General features: G+C 38.9%; 2 protein-coding genes across 3 annotated transcripts; one reads left to right on the top strand and one right to left on the bottom strand.

Moving 5' to 3' along the window:
• Positions 1–397: 397 nt before the first annotated feature.
• On the top strand, positions 398–3,514 carry LOC137965804 (uncharacterized). Of its 2 annotated transcripts, XM_068812154.1 has the most exons (8): positions 398–540; positions 635–1,034; positions 1,134–1,251; positions 1,464–1,576; positions 2,080–2,165; positions 2,865–2,974; positions 3,051–3,080; positions 3,184–3,514. In XM_068812154.1, the coding sequence occupies exons 1-8, from the start codon at positions 444–446 to the stop codon at positions 3,238–3,240; spliced, it is 1,011 nt and encodes a 336-aa protein (XP_068668255.1). In that variant the 5' UTR covers positions 398–443; the 3' UTR covers positions 3,241–3,514. The 2 variants fall into 2 exon arrangements, with proteins under 2 accessions (XP_068668255.1, XP_068668256.1); XM_068812155.1 differs by lacking the exons at positions 2,865–2,974; positions 3,051–3,080; positions 3,184–3,514 and adding an exon at positions 2,312–2,410.
• LOC137965803 (protein NRT1/ PTR FAMILY 2.7-like) lies at positions 3,465–6,180 on the bottom strand. Its single transcript, XM_068812153.1, has 4 exons — positions 6,056–6,180; positions 5,694–5,911; positions 5,029–5,570; positions 3,465–4,555 (listed from the first exon to the last, which is right to left on the bottom strand). The coding sequence occupies exons 1-4, from the start codon at positions 6,168–6,170 to the stop codon at positions 3,718–3,720; spliced, it is 1,713 nt and encodes a 570-aa protein (XP_068668254.1). The 5' UTR covers positions 6,171–6,180; the 3' UTR covers positions 3,465–3,717.
• Positions 6,181–17,370: the final 11,190 nt, after the last annotated feature.

Here is a 17,370-nt window from a genome sequence, read left to right as displayed (position 1 = left end):
AAATCGCAAAACTGCAAAAGAGAAAGACAAGCAGACGCAGCAAGTAAACTGCGTCACTCGTGAGATTAGGTTGCATTGTCATCTATTTTTGTAAACTACCTGAATTACAAGTGAAGGGAGCTGGCTGTTTTTATTGTTTTTTAAGGGTTAAAGATAAAGGAACTCTCATCCTTGTGAACCATAAGATTGTTCATCGATTGCATGATTTTTATTTTATTTTCAGTGTAACAGAAGTCTACAATTAATTTTTTTCGTGCTTCTGATGTCACAAACACAAGAAATGTGGGCAAAAATATATTTTTCTCCATTTTTTTTTTTCGAATTGATGCACGAACTATCTGTACTTTGTTAAACGTAATTTTTCAATTAATAGCGCAATCAAGCTGACAGCCAGCGTTACAGTCTCCGTTGAGCCTGGTAAGAGAGAACGGAGATATACGAATATGACAAGCAGCCTCAACGTCCTCATCGTCAACGGCGTCGTCTCTCAGCCTCTCTCCGATACTCCTCCTATCTCCCTTTTCCTCCAAAATCACTCTGGTACGTGTACTTTTAACTCCTCAGCAGACCGTTTCTGCTCATCTTTCTTTTCTTTTTTTCTGGGTTTCTTTATTCATCTGGTTCTCGTTCTCAGGTGCTTACACGACTTCCCGAACACACGACGATGCCTCCTCTCTCCTTTTTTGGGACCGTCACATGCTCAGGCTTGCGAATTCGGCAAACATTTTACTGAAAAATAGTCCCAATTTGTTTGGAGCATCAACCAGCACATCGATTTCGGACTCCTTGATTCGTCCTCGGCTTGAAGACTGCTTACGTGAAGGATTTCCTATTGTACTGAAAGACAGGGAGCGCATCGGAATTCGGGAGTTCGTTGTCACGGCTTTCATTTCTGCAAATTTGGGTTCTTCTTGTGGGTTTGACTCTTATATTCATTTAGGATCGTACCAGCCGGCTGCGGAATCGGGTGCCCGTTTGGCTCTTGTCGGTCACGGTAGGGAGTTCGCGGAAGCCAAGCACTCTGAGTGGGTCAGGTAATGACAAGTGAGCTTTTTTTCTAAATTTGATAGAATCCTATCTGGAGAATCAGTTCATCTTTCTCGTTTTCATTATCCAGCTTCTGTTGCCATTAGGCGTAGGAAGTATTTGGAGAAATTAAGGCCTCCTTGGGCGACGGAGCTATTGCTGTCAAATGATGGGGATCAGATACTGGAGGGAAGCGTTACGAATTTCTTTGTGGTTTGCCGCGGGGTAAGTTTTAATATAGACAATACTTGTGGCTCCAGTTCTCTGCTCTGCAGTCTTCAGGTTTTGGTTGAAGTGCACTAGTGCAGTGCCCTGGAATTAATATTTGTACTTTATGCTATTATACTTGCTTTTTGATAATTCTTTTTGTTGCTGTCCTCTAGTTTACCTCATATTGAATTGCTCGAATATTTAGTACATATTGCTCCTTCCTCCAGAGGGAGTATGTAGGCACACCAGATGACTCCAGCAGTGGTTACCCTTTTGAAGTGCAGACAGCCCCTCTTCGAGATGGTATCCTCCCAGGCGTTATACGTCAGCTAATCATCGAGTACTCTTTCTCTCTTTTGCATATAGCACCCTATATCACATGATTCTGAATATCTCAAAAATTGATCCCTGCTTTTTGTTTGTTTTGGTATGAGTTGAAGTTTTTGAATTTACCCTCAGAATGGCTGATAAGGTTTAACCACATTTGCATCCTCCTGACTCTTTGGCCTCTGTTCTTTTGCACATAGTCTCATGTAAAGCCAATAAAATCTTAGTTCCAATTATTTTTCAACTACACGATGACCATGGTACAGACAGCTTTTCTTTTGGTGCTATGTGGTAGGTCATCTTAGTGAATCATCCACTGGTATGATACTGTTGTTACAAAAGAGGGAATCGATCCTCGTAGTGTAAACGACAGGATATACACTTTTCTGGTGATTCTCCTTGTCAAGAATTTTGTCTACGTTATTCTTTAATGCTTGGGACATGTTTTGTTAGCTAAGGCAACTCATAAACAGAGTTGTTTCTCCCTGGTCATAGTCTGCATTTGTTTTTGTGTAGGGTTTGCTCAAGGAAAGGAATTCCATTCCGAGAGGTTGCACCATCATGGTCAGACCGCTCACGATGGCAAGAGGCGTTTATTTCTAGTAAGTTCATGCTCGATGATATGCATGCAGCCACATAAATAATTAATTAATTAATTAATGCATAAACTAATATTTGTGTTTGAGAGACAACTTTCTTGCTTTCCGATGAATATTTGTGTAGAGCTTGAAACTTGGCATATTTTCAGGGTTGTGAATGAACATCAATGTGGTAATCCTGTCATCTGACACTGAGGGGTAACTCGCTCCAAGTTGCGATATTTGTTATCAAGAAATGAGCAGTGAGAATGACAATTTGACACGGTTTTGGCCTTTCTTTAAATGAACATGAAGCTTATTTGGCTCAATACCTTAGCATTGGTCTGAACGATCAATGACACAGCCAATGTCAACTTTATCTGATTTGGTTTTAAAATTTAATAGAGTTTGAATTTTTCTTTACATAAAGTCATTCTTTTGGAAACATCGCAGACTAATTTAAAAATCTTAGTTGTTCCAGCTACCTGCTGACTCTCTTATGTGCCATCCAGTGTGTGGTACATAAAATAAAGTTGTATTGATGAGAATATATATGCATCCATTTTTCATTAATTAAAATTCAGACACACATGTTGCTTAGACTCATGCAATAAGTATGCAAACAAACCTTGATTTCAGGATGTAGCTCCACTGTGTAAGGGCCATATCATTCTCTTGAAATACCATATTTGGGTTAAAGGTAAAATGCTTCATGTCCTGCAGATGGCTTGAGGCTTGTGCAGCCAGTTGAGTTGATTCAAGCCCCTATTTCATGGGAAGGACTGCAGTCCAAAACCTGGAAAGAGTTATCTTGGGAGGAGAAGCGATTTGAGGTGTCTAATCTTCATCTGCATTAGTGATATTATAACTTGTTTTGAATTGTCTTATCTAATAAAAAATATTTGTCAGGGTTCTCAGCTCATTACTAGAGAAATACAGGTAATCTCTTCTCTGAAGAACAACATCTTTTGTGAGTAAAATAGTTGACTAACGTATAATTTTTCCAATTCAGTATTAACACCATACTGAGCTTTCTTTACAGAGGACGATAATGGAATTGGCAAATACGGAAGGGTACCCAATTAGAAACTTCCTTTAAAGTATCAGGTTCTTCTTCAAGTGTTATCTTCTTACACTTTTCGAGGGGTGGTGGCTGAGGGTGTGTCTTTCTTATCACTAAATCTTGATTCATATGTTTTTTAGTGAGTATCAAGCACTGGAATCAAACACTTCTACCAAAATTTGTAATACATATACTTTCAATCCAGTGCTTGTTACCTTTCAGAATTTGAAGCTTTCATATAAACTTTGTATACTGATTGATGGTGTTCATAAATTTACACCAAGTCTTAGCAAATAATCTTACACTGGACAATCGCACACAAGCGTAACCAAGAAGCGCAGAAATTGTACTACTTGCAATTATAAGGCCTCTTCAATGCCAGACCAGTCCATGCAACTTAGGGAACCTGCCTCTACGACTCTGTGGCAACAACACTACTATGCTTCCATAATTTGCCAGAATGTCTTGCCTGACAACTACGATCAATTTTCCCTTTTCTAATGACAATTGTGATTAAATAGAGCAGGAAAGTTCTGTTTCTTCCTTTGGAGCATTCTGGTATTTGTAAAGTTTGGCGCACAGCAGAAAGTAGCCAAAGTTGAAGGCTCCCAACACTGCTAACATCCAGTAGACGTTGTCTAACCTTCCACTGTTAATGTCGTTTGGCAACCAAGCAGTAAGCCTTCGAATAAGATCAGTGATCGCTGCACTCAGGTAAAATCCAATCCCTATTAGCAAAGCGACCATGGCACTTGCAGTGCTGTGGAGAGCAGTTGGAAACTCCTGGTAGTACATAGCCACCTGCCCAGGAAAGTGAAGAGCCTCACCTACACCCACAAGGATTAGTGGGGGAACAAGCCAAAAGGCAGACATGGGCGCCACTGAACTGGGAACGACTTCCAAGTGATGGGAATGGACCACGTCTAGCCGCCTGGATTCAACGACTGCGAACCCCATCATACCTAGGATGTTCACTATATGGCCGAGCCCCACCCGTTGAAGTGGAGTCGGATAATGGCTGGCTAGCTTTTGCCATGATGGGTACAGGAAGAGATCCAGAATGGCAAGTGCAATGGCAGAGGCAAGCAAGACGATGGTGGTAAAGGAGCCTGCAGGGACACTGAAGTGCGGGCTCAGTTGGCGATCCATGGAGAGAGCTTGAAGCACAGTGAGGTTGGATTGAATGGCAATGGGGGTGCTGAGAAAAATGGAGGTGGACCAGACTGGGAAGATTCTAATCAGGGCTTTGAGGTCTTCCACTTGCTCCACAGTGCATAGTCTCCACGGCTTCGCAATTGATCCCGTCTCGTCAATGTCTCCTTCCACCATTGTTGCAGCACGGTTAAAGAAACTGCACCAGAACTTAACCCAGTAAATCCCATGAAAGTCTTTAATGGTTATCAAAGTGGTAGCCGAGATCAAAGACAATAAGGAGCTTCCTTCAGCTGTTTAAGAATATAGTTTTTAATGCAATATTTCTTCTACATGATCAGTTTTTTTTTGTTTAAAAGCCTAAGCAAGTGTACTTTGTAACATATAATTAAAAAAAAAAAAGGAGTCAAACGCCACTCTACATGCTTGTACCAACTTAAAGTAGAAATCTTAGATGTTACGTGATGTTCACTGTTAGTATTAGATTTTGGGAAAATTTCCCAAATGCTCATCCCTTCTCTGGAAAAGATTTCTAGAGTCAAGTACTTGGCTTTGAGGAAAAGATAGCAAGAGTAGCTGAGGCAAGTGAGGTTTTCTTCTATCTTACAATATCTTCTACTGCTTCAACTTCTTGAGTTTTCAAGTCTTGAAAAGATAACTAATAGCTCTTACCTGAAGCTTGAAGTTTGTTGACGATAACGTGACTTAGCCAACTTTCTGTCCCCTTGATAGTAGCCCTCCCCACCAGATGGTACTGTCACTTTCCTCTTCCTAACTGCTGCCAATACCACACAGAGCAGCCTTGTGAAGGGGCTCCCCTCTGCCTCGACGTGCCGGTAGTATCGCCTCCCAGTCAAAAACAGAGCCAGGCTAATAGCATTAGCCACTAAACAGATTCCATAACCCCATCCCCAACTGACATTATCATCAACATACACAATCACAGTTGAACCAGCAATAAACGCAATATACATGGTGAAGAAGAACCAATTGAAGTACATGTTGCGGTCCTTGGCCTTGTGGAACTGGTTGGCTCCCATGGTGGCTGTGTTGAAACGAGTCCCTCCAACTCCTATTGCAAGTAGTGCTAAAGCAGCATACAGGACTGCAAACTGGGTGGCAGATGCAGACTCACACCGAGTGTTTGAGCCGGATTGGCATGATGACGGCTGCAACGACCGGATTGTCGCTAATAATATCAGTAGGAGCATGCCCTGCAAGGCTCAAAAGAAAGTAGTCTCATTGTAAGCTCCATGGATGCATCTGATCAGAGACTCGATCTGCTTCAGTTATAATCTTCTTTCTACATGTTCAGTGAGTCTGAGCTATGAATTTACCAGCATGGACACAGTAGTGGCTATGAAGACTACAGTGAAGCAACCGAAGTAAGAGTCTGCGATGATGGCTCCGGCGACCGGAGCAAGATTGGTGCACCCATTGACTATATTTACAATCTGGGTGGCATCTATGCTTTTGACACTGAACTGTTGGATGAGGTACACGATGAGGTTTGAGTTCACCCCGTTAAAAACAAATCCCAGACCCATCATGTTCCCTGCTATTCACAAAATGGGTGATCAAATTGATAACAACCAGAAGCAAAGAAATCACAGGATCCGCACATATCATTCCTCCATTTACTGCTTAAGCTAACTTGGGCTAATGTAACAGTAACAGAGAGAGAGGGAGAGAGATAGACCTGCAATGAAGGGGAAGGTGATCCAGCCTCCGTGTTTAATCCGACCAAGTTTGAGCTCCTCCACACGGTCTTCATCTGTTAGAGAGGGAGACTGCCGGGACTCACTGCAGGACATTCTTTCCTTCTTAATCTCCTTTTTCGCAAAGAAGCAAGAAGAACAAGGAGCAGACGTTTGATATATAGACATTCTCTGCCATGGTGGGGCTGTCTTCTCTTTCGTTTTGCCTTCTAGCAATCATTGTTTGATGCATATGGGTGCTTAACCCCCTAGCACTGCCGAATCCAGATCAACTTTACTGGTTGGTCAAGGAAATTCCTGGATCAAACCAATCACCTCAAGCCAAGTGACTAGGAATTTCTTCGACAATTGTTACAGATATCCCATCTCAAAGCTGCCCGTACAGCTTCATGAAGAAGGAAGAATGAGATTGATAACCCACCAAATTTATTTAATCTTCATGGCCCTGAGAGATTTTCTTGGGAGACTGAGCTACATGACGACATGATTAATAAATTAATAACCCCTAAAACAAGAATATAAAGCAGATAAGCTACTTCACAGAGAAAAATATCCAATCACAAAGTTTAAAGCAAAACGTGGGCAAAACATATGGAGAACGACTGATACCTGCACGAAACAGACAAGGTCTCCAACAGATCGTATAAGATTACTCACAGAAATATAATCTTATCTTCCAAGTGTGGGCTCAAGTTTAAATAAATAAGAGTAGGTAGGGAGCAGCTACCTCCCCCGACCTTCCATGATTTGTTAGAAACAGGTAAAACTTTTTCAGATTTGTTGTCTAAAACAGGTGATAGGAATAAGAGACGTCATCCCCCCCCCCCCCCCCCCCCCCCCCCCCCACCAAATCCAGAAGCATTTACTGATGTCTATGTGGCCACAGAGCTTATGGAAACTGACCTTCATCAGATTATTAGATCTAATCAAGATTTGTCAGAGAAACACTGCCAGGTGATAAGTCACTCCACTATGGAAAGGTTGTTAACCGACTTAGCTATTCTCAGTAGTATTGAATTGTACTTTTAAAACTGATGGTTTTTTGAATGCTTATGGAACTACTTGCAGTATTTTCTCTATCAGATTCTTCGTGGGCAAAAGTTCTTCACCGGGACTTGAAACCAAGCAACCTTTTACTGAATGCAAACTGTGATTTAAAAATTTCTGATTTTGGTCTTGCTCGTCCAACATCAGAAAATGAATTCTTGACAGAGTATGTTGTTACTAGATGGTATCGGGCTCCAGAATTGCTACTCAACTCTACAGATTATACTGCAGCTATTGATGTGTGGTCAGTGGGCTGTCTATTCATGGAGTTGATGAATAATCTGATGAAGGTCAGTTTCCATAAGCTCTGTGGCCACATAGATATCAGTAAATGCTTCTGGATTTGGTGGGGGGGGATGACATCTCTTATTCCTATCACCTGTTTTAGACAACAAATCTGAAAAAGTTTACTTTACAAGCCAAGGAAGAGACATTAATCTATCTAAGAATAAAACTATATTCCCTAATTTCTTTGTTCCCTACAAATGCTTTTAATAAAGACTCGTCCGAAAGAAAAGGAATTCAAAAGTGTTTCAGATTTCAACAGAATATAATTACAGTGACAATTTTAGCTTCAGATGCCACATTCTATTCCAGATACTTTTGTTGTAAATTGCAAGCCTTTGACAGCCTCAATTATAACAGTCATAAAAGCAAAGGGAAACTCAACTGATATGCATAAATCTCATTAGAGTCAATACAATTGTTTTAGGTCAATCAACATGATAAGGGAAAACCTGTAAGTTTTTTATTCCTAAATCTAATCACAAAATTGCAAGCATAAGCCTGTCTCCAATTTTCCCAAGATCCTTTGGCAGCTAAAACAAGTTAACTTAGATGAGTTGCTGTTTTCAATTGATGAATTTTATCTACTTAGTTGAAGTAGCTTTATGCATTCACATTACTATTGTAGAATTTAAGAATAAAGAATAATATTGTCGTGATTATTATTGATCATGTGTAAACTATTTATAGAATTACACAGAGACTGTAGGTGATTAGGACTCTACAATTTGAGTCTATCTCTAATTCAATCACTAATTATCTTTATCTCCATCATTATCTTTATCTATCTCTAATTCAATCACCATATTTAACTTTATCTCTATCATACTCTTGCAAGATGAAGCTCCGAGAGGAGAGTCCAATCTTCATCTTAAAAAAGAAGAAGCATGTAGCAGTGGCACTGGAGGCTACTAGGGCAAACGAAATTGCATCGTCTAGAGGAAGAGCAGCGGCACTGGAGGCAACTGGGGCGAACGGAATCGCATCGTCTGGTGGAAGAGCAGCAGCACTGGAGGCAACTGTTATGGTCCTAGGTTAAGTACTCGGTTTTCCGCTACCTACCAGGCCGGTCTTTTGGGTAGTATTGGCTAGGTGCTTAACATTTGGTATCAGAGCAGGCACCCACGTTGCAAGTTCGAATCACATGGGGGCGACCTAGCGGTGTCGCTAGAGTGGGCAGGCGTGGTAGTCGGCTCGTGAAGGTGGGATGTGATGTTATGGTCCTGGGTTAAGTACTTGGCTTTTCGCTACCTACCAAGCCAATCTTTTGGGTAGTATTGGCTAGGTGCTTAACAGCGGCTGGTGCGGACAAAATTTCATCGCCTGGTGGGAGATCGTGGCAACGGTGGCGACAGTTTTTTTTTTTTTCAAAAATACCTCCAGCGAGATTGCACGGAGAAGGGGAAGAGAAAAGTACCAGGTATGGGCAGGCTACTTCCAATAAATGATTTCCAGCGATGGCAGACTGGTTCTAATTAATTGATCAAAAGTTCTGATACCATGTAGAATTTAGGAATGAAGAATAATACTGTCATGATTATTATTGATCAGGTATAAACTATTTATAGAATTATACAAAGATTGTAGGTGATTAGAACTCTATAATTTGAATTTATCTCTAACTCAATCACTAGTTATCTTTATCTCTATCATTATCTTTATATATATCACTATATTTATCTATATCTCTATCAAATATTGGGTTTTTATGTTAGAAGAAATTTGTATCTAGCTAACATGACAGTTTGGAGGAGTCAAAAAGTCGAAACATCCAGCAAGTGCAAAAAAAGCATGAAACACAGTAAAGTCTTTTTACTGTTGGATATGGATATCTAGACATAAGTTTTCTCGAAGGGTTCGTTTGGCATCCATGTGCTTATCCAATGCATTTGCTATCTTCTTCATCGCCACCATCTCATTCGTCTTTGAGTTCAACACCGGACTTGAAAAATAAAATAGAATCACCTTAATGGTCTATCATATACTATGATCCAAATTTCACCTTCATAATAAATATCAAGCAACATCTAGCACGAAAATGATAGAAAATAAAATATAACAAGGAAAGAAGCACAAATTCCAACTAAACAAAAGCTTGTAAAAATCAGAAAAAATGAGTACGAGGAAATTAACAGACAATACCATAAGCGCCTCTTCCAATGGGCATGATGGGTGGGTTGTGCTTGGATGTCATCTCGAACTGGTTGCCGAAAATATTGTACTAAAGGAAGCGGCCTCCATGAGTTGGAACAACCAGGGATTCCGGACCGGTGGGATTGCTTTGGGGTGTTAACCGTTTTTTCATGACAAACTGTTTCTCATAATCTTGGTCCTCAACTTCTACCAATTGCAACTACCTATGTAATATGAAGCCATGAAGAACCCTGATGGGAGGTTGGCTAATAAGATCTAAAGTTTTGGCCCCCTATCTCGGTTACTCCCTCACCCCTTCAGTTTTACACCATCGTTGAGAGTGATCAGAGAGCTGAAGTGTCAAACAGAAGCAGAGAACAAAACGCTAGTGATTTCTACACGGAATCTGATCATATGAAGGGAGGTATGATTTCTAAGCTTCCGTTTACATTTTATAAATTTCATGAAGTTATAAATTCATGTTATTCTTACAGTTGGTATCAGAGCAAGACCTTTGATCCTGTGTATCTATTCCATTCTCACTCTTTGTTTCTGTGAGGAGCGTCATTTTTACTATGAAGGCAAACCCAATCATCGAATAGACGTCGGTGTGTGGTCGTTATCACTGCAAGCACCGTCTAGTGATGAAAATGGCCAACGTTGAATTCGACAAAGGCAGACCAGTGGTGCTCGGCCAGAAGGCTCATCTATGCGCTCTCTCTGTACGCTCACCGGGGCGACAGTCGGCGGCTATCGCATCAGTGAAATGCGTCGAAGTTGGAAGTGAGCAAAGCATCTTCTCAGGAGACAAGATGAGCTCACATGTGGAAGCTATAGAAACTTGCTATTTAATTTTAAGTAGTGGTTTTGTTTTAAAGTTAGAAAAAACCTTTTATGTTCCAAGTTTTTCTAGAAACTTGATTTCAGTTTCAAGACTTATTGTACCTTTTGAATATTCCTTTAATTTTTCAGACTCATCTTTCAATTTATTTTATAAGTTAGATTGTGTTGGGAATGGTACTTTGTCTGATGGTCTTTATAGCATTAATTTTCAAAACAATACCACTTATGATTCAATGCATGTTCACACTGGTACTAAAGAATGTGTTATTAATGAGGATTCTTCTACATCGTGACACCAGATATTAGGTCATATCTCCATGGAACGAATTAAAAGATTAGTAAATAAAAAGGTACTTAATACTCTGGATTTTACTGATTTTGAGACTTGTGTAGATTGCATAAAAGGAAAGCTGACTAACAAGTTAAATAGAGGTGCCAATAGGAGTTCAGACATATTAGAGATCATACATATTGATATATGTAGTCTAGACATGGGCTCACATGGTCAGAAATACTTCATCTCTTTTATGGATGATTACTCACAATACATGTATCTCTACATGTTTTATAACAAGAATGAAACATTAGATGCCTATAAGATCTTTAAGGCTAAAGTAGAGACACAATGCGGTAAGCAAATTAAGATCGTGAGATCAGATAGAGGTGGAGAATATTATAGTAGATACACAGAGAATATACAAACACCTGGGCCATTTGCAAAGTTTCCTCAAGAACATGGGATTGTTGTCCAATACACCATGTCTAGTTCACCGGACAAAAATGGTGTAGTGGAAAGAAGAAATCGAACATTATTAGGCATGGTGCGGAGTATGTTTAGTAGCTCCAATCTTCCTAGATCCTTGGGGGCTGAAGCACTTAAGACAGCAGTATATATATTAAACTGAGTTCCAACCAAGGTTGTTCCTAAAACGCCATTTCAATTATGGAAAGGTTGAAAACCGAGTTTGTGTCATATGCCCGTTTGAAGTGAGAATTTATAATCCACAAGAGAAGCTAGACCCAAGGACCATTAGTGGGTATTTTATTGGATATTTTGAAAGGTCCAAAGGTTAAAAAATTTACTGTCCATCTCACAATACTAGGATTGTGAAATCAAAAAATGCAAAGTTTCTTGAAAATAACTTGATCAGTTGGAGCAATCAAACTCGGAATATAGTTTATGAGAAGGATCATTCAAAATCTCAACTTTCCACTTCAAGTGATAGATTGGTTATTGTTTACAAAACCCCTCAAATACCAACTGTTGTTGAACAACCAATCATTGAAGTTCCACAAGCTGCTGACGACATTCCAGTAGATCTAGTAGTTCAAGAGTTGCCAAGAACTTTTGAACCACATACTTCTCATGAATATGATGGTACAATATTAAGAAGATCTACTAGACTAAAGAGATCAGCAATTCCTGATGATTATGTTGTGTATCTGCAAGAATCTGACTACAACAATGGAGCTGAAAATGATCCCAAGTTCTTTTCACAAACCATGAGTTGCAAAGAATCAGAATTATGGTACAATGCCATGAAGGAAGAGATGAATTCTATGAAGAGTAATGAAGTTTGGGATCTTGTTGAGTTGCCTAATGGATTTAAAGTCCTTGGATGTAAATGGGTTTTTAAGACAAAGAAAGACTCATTGGGCAACATTGAGACATACAAGGCAAGACTTGTTGCTAAGGGATTCACACAAAAAGAAAAAATTGATTCCACAAAGACTTTTCTCCTATATCTAAGAAAGATTCTTTGTGTGTTATTTTGGCATTAGTAGCCCATTTTGACTTAGAGTTGTAATAAATGGATGTGAAAATGGTATTTCTCAATGGAGATGAGGAAAAAGTTTATATGAAACAACCTGAAGAAATCCCCTTTAGTGATGGTGAGCAATTGGTTTGCAAGCTCAAGAAATTCATATATGGATTAAAACAAGCATCCCGACAATGGTATTTGAAATTCCATAATATAATTTCTTTTTTCGGTTTTGTAGAAAACATTATGGATCAATGTAAATACCAGAAGGTCAGGGGGAGTAAAAGTTTTTTTCTTGTTTTATACGTGGATGACATTTTGCTAGCAACCAATGATAAGGGTTTTTTTCATGAGGTGAAACAATTTCTCTTTAAAAATTTCGATATGAAGGATATGGGTGAGGCATCTTATGTCATTGGCATTAAGATTCATAGAGACAAATTTTGAGGTATCTTAGGTTTGTCTCAGGAAACTTACATTAATAAAGGTTTAGAGAGATTTTGGATGAAGGATTGTTCACCAAGTGTAGCCCCATTGTGAAGGATGATAGGTTCAATTTGAACCAATGCCCCAAGAACAACTTTGATAGGGAACAAATGAAAGACATTCAATATGTTTCTGCTATCAGAAGCGTAATGTATGTTCAAATGTATGTTCAAGTCTGCACAAGACCTAACATTGCATTTGTTCTAGGAATATTGGGACGATATCAAAGTAATTCAGGGTTAGACCACTGGAGAGCTGCAAATAAAGTAATGAGGTACCTTTAAGGAACCAAAAAGTACATGTTGATGTATAGAGGGATGGAAAATCTAAAAGTAATTGGCTACTCAGATTCTAACTTTGCTGGCTGTATTGATTCACACAAATCAACATCAGGATACATTTTCTTGATGGACAGTGGAATTATATCATACAGGAGTGTCAAACAGACTTTGACTACCACGACCACTATGGAAGCCGAGTTAGTTTCCTATTTTGAGGCTACTTCACATGGTGTATGGCTTAAGAGTTTCATTTATGGGCTTAGAATTATGGATTTTATCTCTAGGTCATTGAGAATATATTTCGACAATTCAGTTGTTGTTTTTATGGACAAGAATAACAATAGTAGAAGTCGAAGTAAACACATCGACATAAAGTATTTAGCCATAAGAGAACGTGTTAAAGAAAAGAAATTGGTCATTGAGTACGTAAGCACTGAATTAATGATAGTTGATCCTTTGACTAAGGGTATGCCACTGTTTAAATTCAAGGATCATGTCATGAAAATGGGACTTGATTCTATTATGTAATTTTTTATTGTATGAACAATGTTATTTTAGTGATATTCTTAATTATTGTGATGTTTTTTTTCATATTTATGTGCACCTTAATTTTGAGAAAATTCATCTGTGTTGGACCAAGAATAAACATAGGGTTTATTTATAAAGTATAAAAAATACATTGTAATACATAGAAGGTAATATTCGTCATTAGAGGACCTATCGCTATGATTCATGTGTTTATTACTTAAATGTAGATTATCGATGAGTTTAAGATTATATTAGAAGTTTGGACCAAGTGGAAGAATGTTAATCATTTTTTATGAGAAATGGTTTCTCATAATCGTGGTCTTCAACTTCTACTAGTTGCAACTCCCTCGGTAACACGAAGTCTTGAAGAACCTTAATGGGAGGTTGTCTAATAAGATCTAAGGTTTTGGTCCCGTATCTCGGTTATTCACTCACTCCTTCAGTTTTACACCATCACTGAGAGTGACGAGAGAGCGGAAGTGCCAAATAGAACACTAGTGATTCTACACGAAAAATGATCCTACGGAGGGAGATGATTTTTGGGCTTCCGTTTGCATTTTATACTATGAATTTCAAGGATCCACCATAGTCGTATATGCGGAAGCAGCTTGCATTATGGGCTCTTAAGAAACCAAACACAGACTGAAGCTGAAGAAGACGACACTGATTCCTCCACCAAATGATTCCGCCTCCAAATAAGAGAAAAGAAGGAAGATATTTGCCGAGAAGAGATAGGAGGAGAAGTTGTCAACGCCGTTTATTTCCCAATCTGGAGGAGACGTGGACGGACGAACTCGGGTATTGGACGGTTAAGATTGCGGCCACCTCTCCAGTTTGACCATTTTATCTCCGGCAACGCGATCATTCTCCATGCACTACAGTCAAACGCAAAAGGTTCACGCTGACGATTGCCTGGAGTCCAGAGAGACCGAGAAAAAATGGAAAGAATAATTGTCATGTAATTTATTTCTACCTCCCCCCTTTACAGCATCTTCGTCCCCTCAGTTATTCCTCCTCCACCGTTTTTTACCATAACGTTCAGCTCTGCTACTCTGTTATTACTCTGTTTCATCTATTTTTTGGTGTAATTCCAGTGCACTTTGGGGTGACCATGTGTTATCTCCGGCCAATTTCTTTAAGGGAACGCAATAACAAGCTCTCTTGCCCTTTCCCATTTTCTCTCTCCTTTAGACCCATCGTTGCCGCAGTTGAGCCCGTCTGGATACGCAATAACATGCCCTCTTGCCCTTTCCTAATTTAGATCTCCTTCAAACCCATCGTTGCCGCTGCTGAACTCGTCGAGCGTATGCAAACCATGCCTGTGAAGAAGCCTCCGAGTTGTATGGTCGACGAATTGCTTTATGTGCCAGTCCCAGGAACCGTTTGGAGGCTTGCTCTTTGGCGATACACGCCGACTCCAAATGTGGGTCTCTCTCTCTCTCTCTCTCTCTCTGTGTAGCATTCGATTTAGTTGCGAGTGGTTCTTATTAATGCTCCTTTGTGCTCTGTTAATCTCCAGGGTCTAGGAACAAAATAGAGAGAATAGCAGTAGGGAGCTAGCAGAGAGCAACTGATTTGACAAAGAAATTTGATATCAAAGTAATGGCCAAACAAACCAGTTACATATTGGAAGCTCCTTAAGTTGTCACACAAAATACAGTAAAGGCCATTAAGCAAAAGATGCTACTGACTATTATCAACAGGGAGGTCAATCCTGTTACAGAAAAGGAGGGAAGCAGAGCGATTGACAACAGAAATCGTGTTTTGGTTGTTTGATTTTTGCAAACAGAGTGTGGAAATCAGAGGCATTGTGTGACGAGTAAACCATACACGAGAACGAAGAGACAGTGGCAATGCATGGGTGGAGGTGAAGAGATTCTGGGAGCAAGCAGACCCAACTGTAGCAGCACTATAGTTCGCGTAAGCCTCAAGGTCATGTCACAGTTACTGCCTCTACTTCTCCACAAGGCGGCTGTTTTTAGCAAAAATGCTAGGATGGTAGTGATGGATTATGCGGGTAAATTGAAGCCATTAAACCCACCTCCAGTTTCAAGCAGGATAGAGTTGCCATCTCACTTCACAGGGAAGAGATTGGGAATTGGGATTGGCTATAATCTCTGCTCTCTTTGTCACAGATAGAGCTCATGCAAAAAACAAAAGTAAGTCTCCCTCCTCCCATCAGTGTCTACCAATGGAAGACGAAGGGGCTCAGCCACACTAGGATGGTGAGCAGGGTTCTCAGGTGAGGATAGATCAAAGAGTGATGATCATGGAGCATGTTTGAGTTTCTCGTAACCTGACCAGTACCATCTCTGCACATAGTTCCACATTATGATTATGAACGGAAGCGTCTCCCCATCCTAAAATCTTCACTAGATGGAAGTTTTTTCAAGTTCTTTTTCTCTAAACATCAACAAGTCTTTTGTTTCATTAAAAGTGATATTTAGCTGTCTGTTTATTTGCCCAATAACTGCAGGAAAACTTAAAAAAATATAGTACTAAACCTATATAATTGTTGAAAGATACCCATGTGTATAAAGGTGGCAAATCAAGTGGTCATAAACCGTTTGTGATTCTAAGCTATATTTCAAAAAAGATAAATATCAAAATTACCAAAGTCATTTTTTTTCCAAAAATCCTTCCTGTTCCTATTTTCTTTCCTATTGAGTTTTTTCTCTCTAAAGACTTAGTTTTTTGGGCAAATTTTTCTTCTAATTAGAGAGTTTTACTCTTACTTAATTACTCCATGATGTGATTACTCAAGATATGTTATACCATATTTCGATATTGTTTTCAATTTTTTACGTTTTTATTACTTAGTTGTATATCATCTACATCGTCATCTCTAAAAGTTATACTCCCTCCCATAAAATTTCCACAAAGACATGGTCCAACTTGTTTTACAGTTCTACAATTATATCCTCTCCTATTTTCAAATAAAAAAAGGGATCATCTTGCATAGTCAGGCTCATTTCAATTAAATTTATTTTATATTAATATTCTTTTTGTTTATCGTCTTATATTTTCATAATTTCAAAGCAATATCTAATTTGAGTCAAGTCTTTTTGTTTTTCACCTAAGAGATAATTTGTATTGAATCTACCTCTAAAAAATGAATAATCTTTTTGTTGTGTTATAAAATTGGGTGATTTTTTGGCGAGCAGTGTGTTTCAATATATGATTGTTTTGTCTAGTGTATGACCTATTGCCTAAAAATAGGAACATACCCAACATCTAATTTGATTCTAAATCTTTTTGTTCTTCACCCAATAAATCATTTGTATTAAATATACTTTTAAAAAATAAATAATTTCTTTGTTATGTCATTTTTTTTACTTTTAAATTAAGCAAAGTATAACCTGGGGGCGTAGATAGTTTAATTTTAATCTAATTCTACTTGTTTACTCTACTCAAATTACATCAAATCAGTCTTTTTCAAACATTCAACATGAATATTGAAAACAACTCTTAAAAAGAAAAAACTTCCTCACACTACTAATTAGAGAGAAAAGAAAATGACGTGAGACTTTCTCCTCTTGAGCCACCATGCAGGAGAAGGCCCCACCCTTACTTTACCATTCCCATAAAAAGATAAAAACAATGCCATGCACGGAGAGGTAGGACGAACCCATCCCATTTTTTTTATTTCTATATGTATTAAATATTTTTTACTAATATTACTTATTTTCTTGAATATTTTGATTTCTATAATAATTATAAGAATTTTTTTATCTTAATTGAAACTAAAAGTAGGCGATCAGGCAGCGGTATCTCTCACAATTCCAAAAAGGATTTGGTAAAGTGAAGGATCGACCAGTATCATTAGGAGTGTCCGTGTAATAAGTTACATCCTTAGAAGCACTTACCTCAAACTAATGCCACTTGGCATTTGGCCTCCCATATTGCAACCTTTTAATGGTGCTACTGCTC

This window comes from Aristolochia californica, unplaced genomic scaffold (assembly GCF_029961685.1).
Source record: "Aristolochia californica isolate CCGP_79_NKW_82.1479 unplaced genomic scaffold, dmAriCali1.0.hap1 SCAF_5, whole genome shotgun sequence".
Taxonomy (NCBI): domain Eukaryota; kingdom Viridiplantae; phylum Streptophyta; class Magnoliopsida; order Piperales; family Aristolochiaceae; genus Aristolochia; species Aristolochia californica.
This window is presented reverse-complemented; position numbering and strand designations above follow the sequence as displayed.

Coding starts and splice junctions, on each gene's coding strand:
- LOC137965804 (XM_068812154.1), top strand. CDS start 444: ATGACAAGCAGCCTCAACGTCCTCATCGTCAACGGCGTCGTCTCTCAG. Junction 541..634: donor TTTCCTCCAAAATCACTCTG/GTACGTGTACTT, acceptor TCTCGTTCTCAG/GTGCTTACACGACTTCCCGA. Junction 2,166..2,864: donor GCAAGAGGCGTTTATTTCTA/GTAAGTTCATGC, acceptor CATGTCCTGCAG/ATGGCTTGAGGCTTGTGCAG.
- LOC137965803 (XM_068812153.1), bottom strand. CDS start 6,170: ATGTCCTGCAGTGAGTCCCGGCAGTCTCCCTCTCTAACAGATGAAGAC. Junction 5,571..5,693: donor CCACTACTGTGTCCATGCTG/GTAAATTCATAG, acceptor TGAGCCTTGCAG/GGCATGCTCCTACTGATATT. Junction 4,556..5,028: donor CAACAAACTTCAAGCTTCAG/GTAAGAGCTATT, acceptor GTTCTGGTGCAG/TTTCTTTAACCGTGCTGCAA.